At 40.2% G+C, this 13,620-nt stretch overlaps 1 protein-coding gene across 17 annotated transcripts in view; it reads left to right on the top strand.

Moving 5' to 3' along the window:
* Window positions 1–13,620, top strand: part of MITF (melanocyte inducing transcription factor) — a 275,417-nt gene that overhangs the window by 200,667 nt on the left and 61,130 nt on the right. For 11 of the 17 annotated variants that reach the window (XM_019651338.1, XM_019651329.1, XM_019651330.1 and 8 more), the window contains 3 exons: window positions 5,457–5,684; window positions 6,710–6,793; window positions 8,842–8,937. In XM_019651338.1, coding sequence (XP_019506883.1) covers window positions 5,457–5,684; window positions 6,710–6,793; window positions 8,842–8,937 — 408 coding nt within the window. Of the gene's footprint in view, window positions 1–1,475; window positions 4,450–5,456; window positions 5,685–6,709; window positions 6,794–8,841; window positions 8,938–13,620 lie in introns of those variants that run through there. The other 6 variants (XM_019651340.1, XM_019651334.1, XM_019651344.1 and 3 more) reach the window with 6 other exon arrangements.

Raw genomic sequence — 13,620 nt, 5'->3', positions numbered from 1 at the left:
AATGATGGTGCCAACTTGGGCCAGTGAAGCAACGTCCTCCACAACTAGACTAAAGAACAAAAGGACAGCAACTTGTCTGTTCCCCTTCCCCCAATGCCCCAGCACTGTTTCCCTCCCCCAATTTCCCAATAAAATCTTTTTAAAAAATAAATAAATAAATAATAAAATAAGTTACAAACTAAAAGGATTATGGCAAGTTTCAGTTTTATTTATATTCTGGTTTACAAATAGTAGTGAATAAAAGAACAGTGGACATCAGATGGCGATTTTTTTCCCTCCAGTGAATTATTTGTGAGTCAAGATGGTAGTATCTGCAGGCCCCCTGCAGAGGTACCCTAGGACCTCTTTAGAATGAAACTGGTAGAAAATAACCTGTCCGTGTCACACACACATGGGAAGTGGCAAAACTAAAGTGTAACCATTAGAAGATGATACATTCCAATTCTCTTGCTATCAATTCAAGATCTGAATGAAGGAAAAAGAGAAGAGGATAGTACCCTGAAACACCGCTGGAGGCAAAAATGACAAAACTACAGCTGTCCTACTTTGGGCACATCCTGAGAAGGTGGGGTTTTTTGGAAAAGACACTAATGCTGGAAAAATAGGAGGCCGCAGGTAAAGAGGAAACCAAATGTGAGATGGGCTGACTCCATGAAAGAAGCCCTAGGTGAGTCTCCAGGAGCTGAGCAGGTCTGTGAGGACGGGACACTGTGGACACAGCTCATTCACAGAGTTGCCAGGAGTCATTGCCAAGTCAAGGGCACGTAACACACAGTAATTTGGAAGAAAAGCTTCAAGCCTTTGGTTTTTTGCACTTTGACCAGATAGCCATCATTCTTTATGTGAAATAAAATACGATATTTGGACAAAGTATTCTAACTTTGTTTTGTGGTCTGTGCTTCAAGTGCTGAGCAACACCCAATGTTTGCTCTCTGAATTCCTTAATTTGGGTAGTTGGTCTGCAGGTCAAAACCATGCAAAAATTATCAGGAAGTCATACAGATATTTAATGCCACATTTTTTTTTGGTTTTTTTGGGTTTTGGGGTTTTTTTTAATGATTTTATTGGGGAATTGGGGGAGGGGAACAGCATTGGGGAATCAGGGAAGGGGAACAGACAAGTTGCTGTCCTTTTGTTCTTCAGTCTAGTTGTGGAGGACATCGCTTCACTGGCCCATGTTGGTATTATCATTGCGCTCTTCCTGGGTGAGGCAGTCGCTCACCAGCCATTAGACAGTGGCTCAGGGCAGCTCACAAAAACTCACGCCCGTTGCCGCCCAGGCCTACTGCAGCCTACGCCGTCGCCAGCGACCAACGGCAGCCCAGCTCCAGGTCGAGCCGTCGTTTACCATCTTAGCTGCAGAGGGCGCAGCGTCACTGGCCCGCATGTGGGATCCGAACTGGGGTCCTGCCACTCAAAGCCGGCATTCCCAAGCCAACTCCCAATCAACGCACCACTTCACTGGCCCTAATGCCACATGTTTTCATTTGCATCCTTGTTTGCTGGCTATTTAAAAATGAAGGAAGGGAAGTCACTAACTGAAAAGCTATGGTTTAGGGTTTTTGAAGACAGAAGTTTTTATTTATATGGCTTTTAAAACAGTTAGGGACTACAGAGCTTCACAGTGGTACTATGAGGGAGCTAGGGGAGGGTAGTGTCTTCCTCCAGCATCTTCTGGATGAGGGCAGCACGGCGCACAGAGGCTGTGAGCCATGCAGGAGCCCTGTGTGTGCTCTTCCCTCATCCGAGCAGCGAGTAACTAGCCTGGCTGTATGGAGTGGAGGGGGGCGTGCTCTCTGTTCTAGATCACAGTCCCCTTTCTCAGAGTGTTCAGGGGGCCCTGGGGGCTTCAGGATCCTTGCAGTGGTCCTACCAGATCAAAACTATTTTCATAATGATACCAAGATTCTCGGTTCCTTTTTCATGCTCATCTCACAAGTATACAGAAGAGTTTCACCAACACTGCAGGACATGTTAAATGTCATTCTTCTGATGGCCAGTGGAATACGTGTTAGTGTGTAACCTTGCATTTTAAAAATTTCTGTTTCAATTCCTAACATGCTAAATATTGATAGGTATAACCCACATAAACACAATAAATTTGAAGAGTTAAAAAGGGTACTAAGACAAAAAAGTTTGAGAATTGCTGTTTCCGATAATTGCTAAGTCTGTTAGAGGTGCGACTTAACTTGGTGCTGAAAACACCTCTGTGAAGCAGCTTCTATTATTACCCCCACTGAACCCGTGAGGAAATGAAGGCCTGAGAAAGCGAATGACATGCGGAAGGTCACATAAGTAGTAAAGTAGCAAAGCCAGAATTCGAACCCAGTTTTCGAATTCTTACCTCTTCTGCTGACTGTGCTGTCAGACAGGCGGCCGCTCAGAGGAGCATCAGGAAGTGCCAAGATTTTGACACTTAACTTCTCAGAAGAGGACCTGACTTCTCAGAACCTGGCCATCCCCCAGGGAATGCAGGTATGAAGAGGCTGCTCATGAACAATGTAAAGCAGAGGTCACATTCTAGTGGCTGTGGGCTGACTCCAGCCCACAGATGGGTTTGGTTTGCCTTGTCAACGTGAAAAATCAACAATTGGGTGTCTTTTTTTTTTTTTTTAATCTGAGAGATTTCACTTAAAAAAGAGGTTCAGATTGCCAGGTAAATTGACAAAGTGGAGATCTAGCTGTATTGGACTGATATTCTGTACCACCGCAGTCCGCTGCGGTTTATGTCACTTGCTTTTAGATGAACAGTGCGCTCTCTAGTGTTCCACAGACCTCACCACTCCCTATTATCCCCATATCGTGTGAACCTCATTTATGTTACATGATTCAGGTGTTTGGATGGGAAACAGCTGGAGATGTTCTGTCTACTGCACAGTATTTATAGCTAATCTGTTCTCAACTTAATTGAAAACTAAAAGGACACTGGCAATCAGAGGGCAAAATACATCCCACTCTCATGACCCCAAGCTGGGTGTAGTAAAATGGCTTCTTTCCTTGCTAAAGCATAAAATTCTGATTCATTAAAGAATAAGGACCTACCAGTGAATTAGAATTTATTTTTAAATGTGCAGCCTTTTCTTTTTAAAGTGTGATAGTGAAATAAGCACTTTACACTGACTGCCCTGGTTTTGCGTTTATTTTAGTAATGTCTGTTGTCCCCATTCTTACTGTGTCTGGATCCTTATGAAACTTACAGTGTCTCTGTGAACCTCTGCGTGCGTGCATGTTAGATCAGTCATTTCAAACAATGTGAGACTGTCAACCTAAAGGACTTCATTATCCTGGGCATTGGGACAGAATTATTGAATTTCAGGTTTTTATGCTTAAAATATCTCCCATTTCAGCAGTGAATATTAACCATTATCCTAATTTTAGATGTGTATTTGTTTGCCTTTTTTCATCTGTTGCCCATGACTGTAAGCTTCATAAAGGTGGAAATGATATCTGTTTCTTCATAATATATATTCTATGCCTTGCATAGCATTTAGCACATCATAACAGTAAATAATGGAATGAATAAATGAGGAAATATGTAATTGCATCAGTTGTGTATATGATAACTTTTATTCTTTAGCCCCAGGAATTATATTAAGATCTTTAGTAAAATTTTCTTTCTAATTTGAGGGTTAAATTGGGGAGACCTTTATTCCACTTAAGTGTACGTCCACGTAAATATACATCCAGTCATATGTGTGTGCACACACGTGCATATTTTTCCTGTGTTATTTAGGATAGCTTCCCCTCTTCCTGATGCAAGGTTAGTAGGAAAGTTACATATCTATCCAGCTAAGGATAAGCTGCACGTTGAGACCAGGATGCAAGCTCAAGCCAATGAACATGCCAAGTTCAGCATAGAGACCCCTCCGTAAAAACGGTCTTCCTGCAGTCAGAAGTGGCAGAGTTATCCATTGGAAAAGTCTCATGTGTAACAGCAGCTTTTAGGCAGTGTCTTCTCCAAAGGGGGCATTAGCTCTTAACCTATTGCTGAAAGAGAAATACCATTGTCTATTAATACTACTGGAACTAAAGATGAATAGTGAATTGGCCTTGATCTGACAGTGAGTTTGACTTTGATAGCTCATCACTTAAAAAGGTTCTTTTATATTTATGAAAAAAAGCATGACGTCAAGCCAGAGGGGAAATTAGTATCAATATTTAAGTCCAAACTCATAGAGCTTCCAAAAAGAAAAAAAAAAAAAAGCCCCTTGTGTGAACGGGTTTTTTACATGCATAACTAATTAGCTTAGGTTATTATAAGCAGGGATGCTGTGATAAAGTTTCCGGTGGTGTCTCGGGATACTTTGTTCATAGTGCCTTCTCTGTGCCAGTCAGTCTACAAGTCGGAATTACAGAAAGTAGAGGGAGTGAATAGTCTACCGTTCTCCTTGGATTGGGGCCACCTAAAACGTTGTTATGCTGGAAATGCTAGAATATAATCACTATCAGGTGAGCTTTATTCTTATTCCTATTCAGTCTCTGAAATACAATGCAATAAATCGAGTCATTCACCTTTTTGTGTTATTGTAATAGACACACTATTTTCAATAAATAACAATTCTACTAGTTTAATGCTGTTTATTGTTTGATACCATAAGAAGTAATTCAAAGTAGTTTTGAACAGAGTAAATATTAGTAGGATTTTTTTCCCCCTAGTGTGTGGCTGTGCTCTCATCAGCTCCTGTGCATACATAGCTCATAAGACTAAATTGTGATTATCAAGGAAAAATGACTTTCAGTAAAGTAGCATTGATTTTTTTAAAAAGCATTTCTAATTCTGTATTAATGTTTATAAGAAATAAGGAAAGTGGAAAAATATCCTAGTAGCTTAATAGTCATATGTTTAAAAATACATACATATAAGTTTTATGCTTTTGAAATAAACTGTTTAATGTATAACTGCTTTTTATGTTAAGTTCAAGATCATAATTAAGATGTTGAATAATCATGTCCAAACGAAAGTGGGAGGAATTAATCCACAACTAGTTGATTTAATCATTAAAATATTTGTTTATTTTCTACAACCGTTTTGCAGTTGTTTCTTAAGGAGTTTTGTTTTTCAAACAAAAAGCTGTTCTGTTTGCCAAAGAAAGTTAAATAAATTGAGTTATGCTCCTTCTTCTAGAGATGATTGTTTTGATCTTAATAAACCCTTTCAGGTGTGTTGGGAAACTTTTGCCCTACAAAATTTTTAGTTATTAGACTTGAGAAGAAGGGCACACGGTTTAAAAGAGATATACCACTAATTAGCAGGGAAATAAAACAAGGCAAAGTAATACCCCCAATCCTAAGAGACTTTAAACCTCAGTCATGAAAATCCAGTAGCACAATGCCTGGTAACAGAGACTCAATGGTTTATTCTGTTGGACCTGCAAGTCTCATGTTTGTGCCTGAAGAAGCGTCCGAAACTCACAAATAACAGCGCTGTCTTCTCTTCCCTCCGTGGCTATGTTCAGGTGCAGACCCACCTCGAAAACCCCACCAAGTACCACATACAGCAAGCCCAAAGGCAGCAGGTAAAGCAGTACCTTTCTACCACTTTAGCAAATAAACATGCCAACCAAGTCCTGAGCTTGCCATGTCCAAACCAGCCTGGCGATCATGTCATGCCACCAGTGCCGGGGAGCAGCGCACCCAACAGCCCCATGGCTATGCTTACACTTAACTCCAACTGTGAAAAAGAGGTAATTCATGTCTCCTCCCTCTCCTGTTTTCTTGCACTAAATGACTGTCTGTTGGATATTATTCCTCCCTTGACTATGGACTCTGATCTGTCCGCGTGGCCACCTTCACCGGCCTTTGTCCCAGATTCTCCAGCATGGCTGCCACCCTCCAGCCTCTTCTTGGTGTCACTGGGTTATTGGGTTATGGCGCACAGCGGGAGACCTAACCCACTCTAAGGGGATGTGGAGGCAAGGACGCTTTCTCTCCCTGCCTGTTTCTGCTACATTAGCTGAGTGTTCTCTTCTCTTCAATGCCTTTCCATTTACAAAGCAGTGAAAATGCAGAGAGAGGAGAAGGGAAGGTGGCAAAGGAAAAGCAAAAATAGAAAAGGTGTGGGACGGGTGGTTCAGAAGTTCCGCTTGTTGTGAATGTCTGAAATATTATTTTTATTTCTCTCAGAGTTAAAAAAAATACAGAATGTGCATGGATTGATTTGAAAAATAGAGTACATGAGAATTTAATAGAAAAGCAAAGGTTTAATTGCTAGATACATTCAGTTTTATAATAAAATTGCTGCTGCCCATTAAACCTGCTTTTGTAAAGGCTGAATTGTAGACAAGACTCAAAAACAACTCAAGCTAATCGTTGCATCAGTTTGATGCATAAAAATACCTAAGAGAAGAGTTGTGATTTAATACTTGTTATTTCCAAATTGAGATGATAGCCTCATTTTAATGGAGTTTTACTGTATTCTAAAATGTGTATGTGATTTCAGAGGTGACTTGTGAAGTTTAATTTCTAAAGGGATGAAGTCTTTCCCCCTAATGCCCAAACCGACTGTCTTATTGTTCTCTGTCCATATTTGTCATCTATCAAGCCGATTTGGTGGAAGTTCTTCCTTCTTTATTTCACTTCTCGGTCAGATTCCACTTTGTTTGAAAGCTTAGTTCATCTTGTTGCTGCACCATCAGCCTCATGTGAACATGTCACTAAAAAGTTATTTGCAAATCCAAGTCCTGGGCTGATTTTGCTTGTGTTTTTGCAGGGATTTTATAAGTTTGAAGAACAAAACAGGGCGGAGAGCGAATGCCCAACAATGAACACTCACTCCCGAGCGTCGTGTATGCAGGTACTGAGACTTGCTGCCCAAGGACGTACCTTGCGTAAAGAGAAGCTGTGCTTGTGCTCATCACACCTTCCTGAGGACTAACCGTCCTCCCGCCACGATTACTGTTTTTAAAGATAGAAAGCCATTGTCTCCATAGTGTCTCACAATTAAATAATTACTAGGGAAATTAACTTAAAATGCATTTTTCCTTAAGTTGCTTTAAGTCATTAAATAGTACTTAAAATACATAAATTTTAGCAAAATTAAAAGGGTGTACTTCCTTTAGATGCCATCATCCGTGTATGTTTTGCAAATATGTAGGGTAGCAGCTTTGATAGGCTATTAGTAAAATCAAAGGTACATGGATAACCTATGTATTGTTTTATAAAATGAAATCTCATGAAACATACATTCTGAAACTTGATTAATTTCATAATATTTCATGGATAGTTTCCCAAGTAATTAAAGGTACTTCTATAACATCCTATTTAATGGATATATAAATTATGCTGCATTCATTTATTAATATAGTTATATATTGGGTTGTCGGAAAAGTCATGATGCTTTTTTGCAACGAAAAATAGAAAAAATATGTCATGACTTTTCTTACAACCTAATATTTAAAATGTGTGTATAGATGTATAAGAGGATAATAAGCCACATGATGTTTTTCTTTTCTATATTTTCTATTATCAAATTGCATTACTTTTTTCACGAGAGAAAAAATTATTTTAAAATCCTGTCACACCAAGCCCACTAATTTTATTTCACTGAAGAAAAAAAATGTACAAAGAAAGATTGTTCCTAAGACTGTGTACCTAGCAGTGGAACTTACTTAGTAAACGTCGTGCCAATGGTTATTCAAAACTGACTTCCAGTTATTCTTGTCAGGCGCCACATCATACGTTTTTGAATGTTTATTACATTCCTGGCACTGTAAGCACTTCATATGGTTTCTCCTGAAATCTCACAAGAATCCAATAAGGCAATGAGTATTATTTACCCTATTTTGCAGATTGGCTCACTGAAGCTCTTAAAGATTGGGGGCTTTGACTCTAATACAGAAAGTGGGAGAATGAGGGTTCCAACAAGCCCCGTGATGTGAGAGCCTGTCCTCTTGGAAGTGGCAAAAAAAAGACACAAGGGAGAATGCCTCTGAGTTCTGAGATTTCACTGTATGCTTATGATTTCATTATGTGTGCACGCGCACACACACACACACACACACACCCCAACACCAACCAGCTCAAGTACATGAGGTGTTTACAAAGCAATGCTTTCACATACTTGTCTTTGAAACTACTGCAATGCACATATAAGCACCGTTGGTCATTATCAAAACTGATGTTGTGGTACTTCAGGAATAGAACTGATCTATTGGGAACATCAGCTCCTTGTGTCAGGCTTGGGAAGCACCAAGCCCACGGGCGGCTGTCGGAGAAACTCACTTTGCAGGTCTCTGTAAGATCAGTGCAGGGCTGTCGGTGGCCTGAGAGCTACAGTGCCCAACACACCCCCATGGGAGCGAAGGGCTGAATGACCACCTGTGTTTTCCTGCAACCAGGAGGGTCCAGGAAGGGTCCGAGATACAGACTTCAGAGAAAAGGAAATGGCAGCTGTCATTCAAGATGTGGTTTCCTGGTTCGTCTTTCCTGGTGAGGGCAGGCAGTTTACCACAGCAGTTGAGAACATGGATTCAAATTGTTGCTCTCAACCTCTTTCCATATGTGACTTTGGGCTAGTTGCTTCTCCTTATCTCACCTGGAAAATAGATACATTAACAGTACCTGCCCTGATTGGGTTGTTGTCAGAGGGAAATAACTTAGCCCCTGAGAAGCCCTGAGCCCAGTGCCTGGCGCCTACGAATCACTAAGCACTGGCTACAAATGTTGTTTTATCACCTGTTAGTGGCCTTCAGTGGCATTGACATTTGGAGAGTAAGGACAGTTCTTAGACTAACTAACGAGCATTACTGCTTTGGGGAAGAAAAGACCCTGGATCTCTTTTTGGGTTGCTTTGCACAGTTTTTGCTTATATCTGTCTCTCTTCCATTGACCTTTTCCCTGCAGATGGATGATGTTATTGATGACATCATTAGCCTAGAATCAAGTTATAATGAAGAAATCCTGAGCTTGATGGATCCTGCCTTGCAAATGGCAAATACGGTATTGACGACTTATTTTTTTTAAGAAAATCTTGAGCTATTTACAGTGTTCTCTCCCTTTTCCTGAACTTTTAGTTTATCTTTGCAAGTGATTCATTGAGAAATTTATTAATAATAAAATAGGTAATTATCTAAGGATCACAAATAAATGACTTGGACATTAAGAATTTCTCGTGAGTTTATGAAGCTCTAGGTTCCTTGGAGTCCAGGTCTACTTTCAGTAGGACAGTAGGTCTTCCGATTCTTCCTGACAGCGAATGGCTGCTTAGTACACTGCTGCCAAAGGAAGTACCACAGAGCACACCGTGTAGGAGTGGGTACTGTTCTAGTTAGCCTAAAAACCCACTGCAGTTTTTAAAGACAGTCCCTTACTATTCACAGGTGATGGAGGGACAGTCAAGTTACACTTCTTCAACAGCAAAATTTTTCCAATTTTAGTTAATAAACCAGTAGAAACATTTGCTCTTATATGTTACTTCTCTAATTTGGAGACTTGCTTGTATTGTTTGTTTATTTCATGCCTTACATTTGTGTCTTATGTTACCATTTTGCTGAAGTCTTATTGCAGATTTTATTTAGCCTTTGCAGTAATTCTGTCAGTCAAGTTGGATGGTATAATTGCCCTCAGTTTTAGGATTAGGAAAGGTTAGCTCGTCTTGCCCAAGATTACGTGGTTTGGATGTGTCAGTCAGGACTTCTCGGTAGGTCTTTGAAAGCCTAGCCAATCCTTTTCTGTTTTCTGTGACAGCAATGCCATGAGATTATCATATTCTTTAATAAGTAGTATTTAAAAGACTAACCTCCATAGGGGTGAGGGAAGTAGTTGTTTAATGGGTACAGAGTTTCAGATTTGCAAGATGGAAGAGTTTTGGAGATTTGTTTCACAATCGTGTGAATATATATATAACACTTAAACTTGGTTAAATAAAAAAATAAAAAAAAATTTAAAGCCTAAATTCCTATAATAAGTTCTCTTCGCCAGGGAACATGATAACCCTTAATTATTTAAACTAGATTTTTATAGTTAGCATTTTCTTTTCTTTTCCATCTTGATCCAGTTCTTTAAGTTCACTTACTGGAGGACTCCTCTTGAAACCTCAAAACCTCTTCTAGGATCTTTAGTTTTTGTCAAGTCCCTACCCATTTAAATTCATCCCCTGGTTTTGAAAGAGCTAAATGTTCTGCCATCCTGACATGTTTCCATGCCGAACTCTCCCACTCTCTTTGAGACCTTGGTTGAATCCCGTGGAACCCGTCTGCTTCCAATTTTGTGCCTCCCATGAGGCAGACTGCACTTGTCGACAGTTAAAATCCTAGGACGACCATGAGCCAAAACAGTTGGGGGAGCTTGCCTTAGGGAATTTATAAATATACCTGAAGACACAGGTATATTTACAATGTTTTCAGGGCCCTAGCAGCATTAATTAGCGATGGCCTAGGCATCCCAGAAGAACTTCACTGACAAGGGTGATCTTTTTTTTTTTTTTTCTTTTTTTTTTTTTTAAGCTGAGCCATCCTGCCACCTGTTGGCGGCTCAGCGGCAGCTCAGCTCAGGCTGGGACTCAAACCACTGTTGCTCAGAGCTGGCACTCTTGAGCAAGCTCTTAACCAACTGTGCCACTCGGCCGGCCCTGAGGGTGGTCATTTTGCCAACAATGTCTAGTGGATACCTGGGCACACTCAGGAGGACTGTAGAGTTGATATGTTTTGGGTTTTTTGTTTGTTTGTTTGTTTGTTTGTTTGTTTGTTTGTTTTTAACCATTGGTTTTATTTTTCTCCAATGGTAAGGACCTTTGAAGTCAGTCATCTGAACCAACCTAGTACTCGTGGCATTAAGCTCTTCTTGTATGTCCTCTGTATTCTCTCCCAAAAAATCAGACACCTACCTTCTTGAAAGCCTCCAAGGAAGGATATGCACTGACTCAAAAGAGAAACAGTAAAGCACAGTGGTTAGAAGTTGGAGATTTATGATCAGACCTGGGTTCAAGTCCTAAGTCGGCTGTTTATGGAGTGCCCTTGCATGTTACATAGCTTCTTCCTATCTGTAAAATGGGACTGATAATAGGACCTGCCTCACATAGTCATCTCATAAAGCAGGTATAGCATTTAGCATTACAAAAATCAGTTGTACTTGACAGTATCTAAATTATTAAGTGTAGTTTAATGTCGAATAATCGTGATATTGTCTTATTCAGGTGATATTCATTGAGTACCTATAATGTGTCCAGATCTATGTTAGAATAACATCATACTTAATAACCCAGATACTCCTCACAGTGAGTCTGTGAATTCCAGACCTGCATCCAGCTTGCTTCACAGAGAACTTTTCCCCATGACAGCTCGTCTGGAGAGAGTTGTCATGACCCCATTTGCTTCTCTCCTTTAGACCAATACATATGTCTCCTCAGTCAGTCTCGTTAGAGTCAGCATCTTATTCCCTCTTTATCTGATTGCTCTAAACTACATTTACGATTGACGCAGCATTTCTTAACATGCCTAATATGTGACCAGCACTGGGCGAGGAACTGTGGGTTCAGATGAGCGAAATATGCTTCCTGTTCTCATGGGGCTCACCAGTCTGGAAAGAGGAGACCACTGGAGACCTTGAGTGGAGAAGGATAATTCAGGAGCAGGGAGGCCATCTCAGGGGGGTTCACAGATAGGAGAGATCCTCTGGGCAAAGGTGAATTAATTCCCAGCCAGGAGAGGAGTAGTAACTGGTAGCCACCCCCAAAAGTCACTGACTTTGTTCCGGTGTCCATTTCTCTTCTGTATTCCCACCCTGGCAAAGGCTGAACGTGGCCCCACTGGAGCCTTCCTGCAACAAAACGATTTCAGTATTTGCTGTTAGGGGAGAGACAGTGTAACATAGGGTTTAAGAACACAAACTCTGAGCCACACATCTGCATTCAACACATACTCACTCCTGAGTGAGTTATTTGACCTCTCCGTCTCACTTTTCTAGTCTGGAAAATGGGGCAATAATAGCATCTAAACAATAGAATGCATGTGAGAATTTTAAGAGTTAATCTATAAAAAAGCATTTAGAACAGTCCTGACCCTGATAGGCTCTCACCAAATATTAGTTACTAGCTCTTATTCTGATAAATTTGGGTTTTGGTTATCAAAATTACATAACAAAGCTATTACAACTTACTAACATTTAAAATTTTTTCCACAGTAAAATTGAAACAATGTTTTTTATGTTAGGCATTTTTCTTTTTATTTGATTCTTTGAAATGCTTTGTTTCAAGTTAACTTTAAAAAAAAGTGGAAGGAATACTTCGAGAGGAAACTATCCTAAGGGCATTGGAGTCTAGAAATAACTATTCCGAGAGCACAAGGGCCTCTTGTAGCATCACAAACAAAGAATAAAAGTCCCAGTTTCCTTGTGCTAACAGTGCCCGATTGATATTCAGAGAAGGGGACCATCCAAAGAAAAAAAATAATAACACTTTACAATGATCATTGACTTGGAAAAATATTCATTTTGGTGGAGCATAACACTGAAAAACTCCATTCAGACCAAGTTTGGGGTGCACACCCACGTGTGTCTGCCTTCTCTTTATTTGTCCTGATTAGACTATGGCTTCTATCTGTCCACGGTGTAGCTTGTACGCTGGGGTGAAATCTTGTCCATCAGGTTAACATGCTGGATAAAAACCCAGCGAAGATGCAACATATCTGTTCACAGAAGATGCTTCTTTTCTTCCTTAGCTCCAAAGATGTTATTTTGACCTAATTATGATGTTAACTTGTTTATGGGGGAATTTTCTAACCCAGAAGGAGAACCAAAGAATTCTTAAATACGCATGGCTAGGAAACAAAGTTTTATTAATAATTAGAAAGCCATATTATTTTAACCAACCTTCCTTTTAGTGGCCTCAAAATAACAACCATTAATTCAAAGAGCGAGAGCCACCATTCAGTTCAAGGACTCTTAGCCTTGGCGCCATTAAGATTTGAGATAGATAATTCTGTCCCATGGGGGGCCGTCCTGTCCATTGGAGGATGTTCGGCCCTGCAGATCCCCTGATTTCTGTGTTCAGGTTTGCACTGAAGTCTAGTAAAATTGGTGTCATAGTTGGTGGGCTACTTGTTAATTAACATGGCAGGTGATTTTGTGGATCATAGTGAAAATGACCTGGGATGTCCAAACATGTATGAATACAGTACTTCATAGAAAATTTTAATATTACCAAACACAGCAACTTCCTGATCGCATATGTAGGAGGCACTGTTTCACCTACACTGTCTCATTTAATTCTTACAAAACCTGTGAGCTGAGTGATATTACTGCCACTTTGCAAAGGGGGACATCACACCCCAGAGAGGTTCAGGTTTTAGCACAGGTCTCTGATGCCTAAGCCCAGGGTATAAAGTGCTGCACTATCATTTTGTAAATTTGAGTTTCCATAGTAGGTTAGTGAGAACTGGGTTTTCAGTTGCTCAGATCCAGTTGGAAATTGATTGAAAATTACAGTTTCTAATTGGTTAATATTAGCAGATTTATACTGCCCCCCAAATACTGCTATGAACAAGAGACATTAACCTCCTACCAAAAACCTCTGTTCAGACAACTAGAACCATGGCTTTTCTTTCTGTAAAATCAGTGAGATAACATACACGAAGTACCTGTCTAGTTTTATGCCTGGCCCCGAGTAGGCATCCACAAAATTCCATT

This window comes from Hipposideros armiger, unplaced genomic scaffold (assembly GCF_001890085.2).
Source record: "Hipposideros armiger isolate ML-2016 unplaced genomic scaffold, ASM189008v1 scaffold_158, whole genome shotgun sequence".
NCBI lineage: Eukaryota > Metazoa > Chordata > Mammalia > Chiroptera > Hipposideridae > Hipposideros > Hipposideros armiger.
The sequence above is the reverse complement of the archived record's forward strand: the minus strand, read 5'-3'. Positions and strand labels throughout refer to the sequence as shown.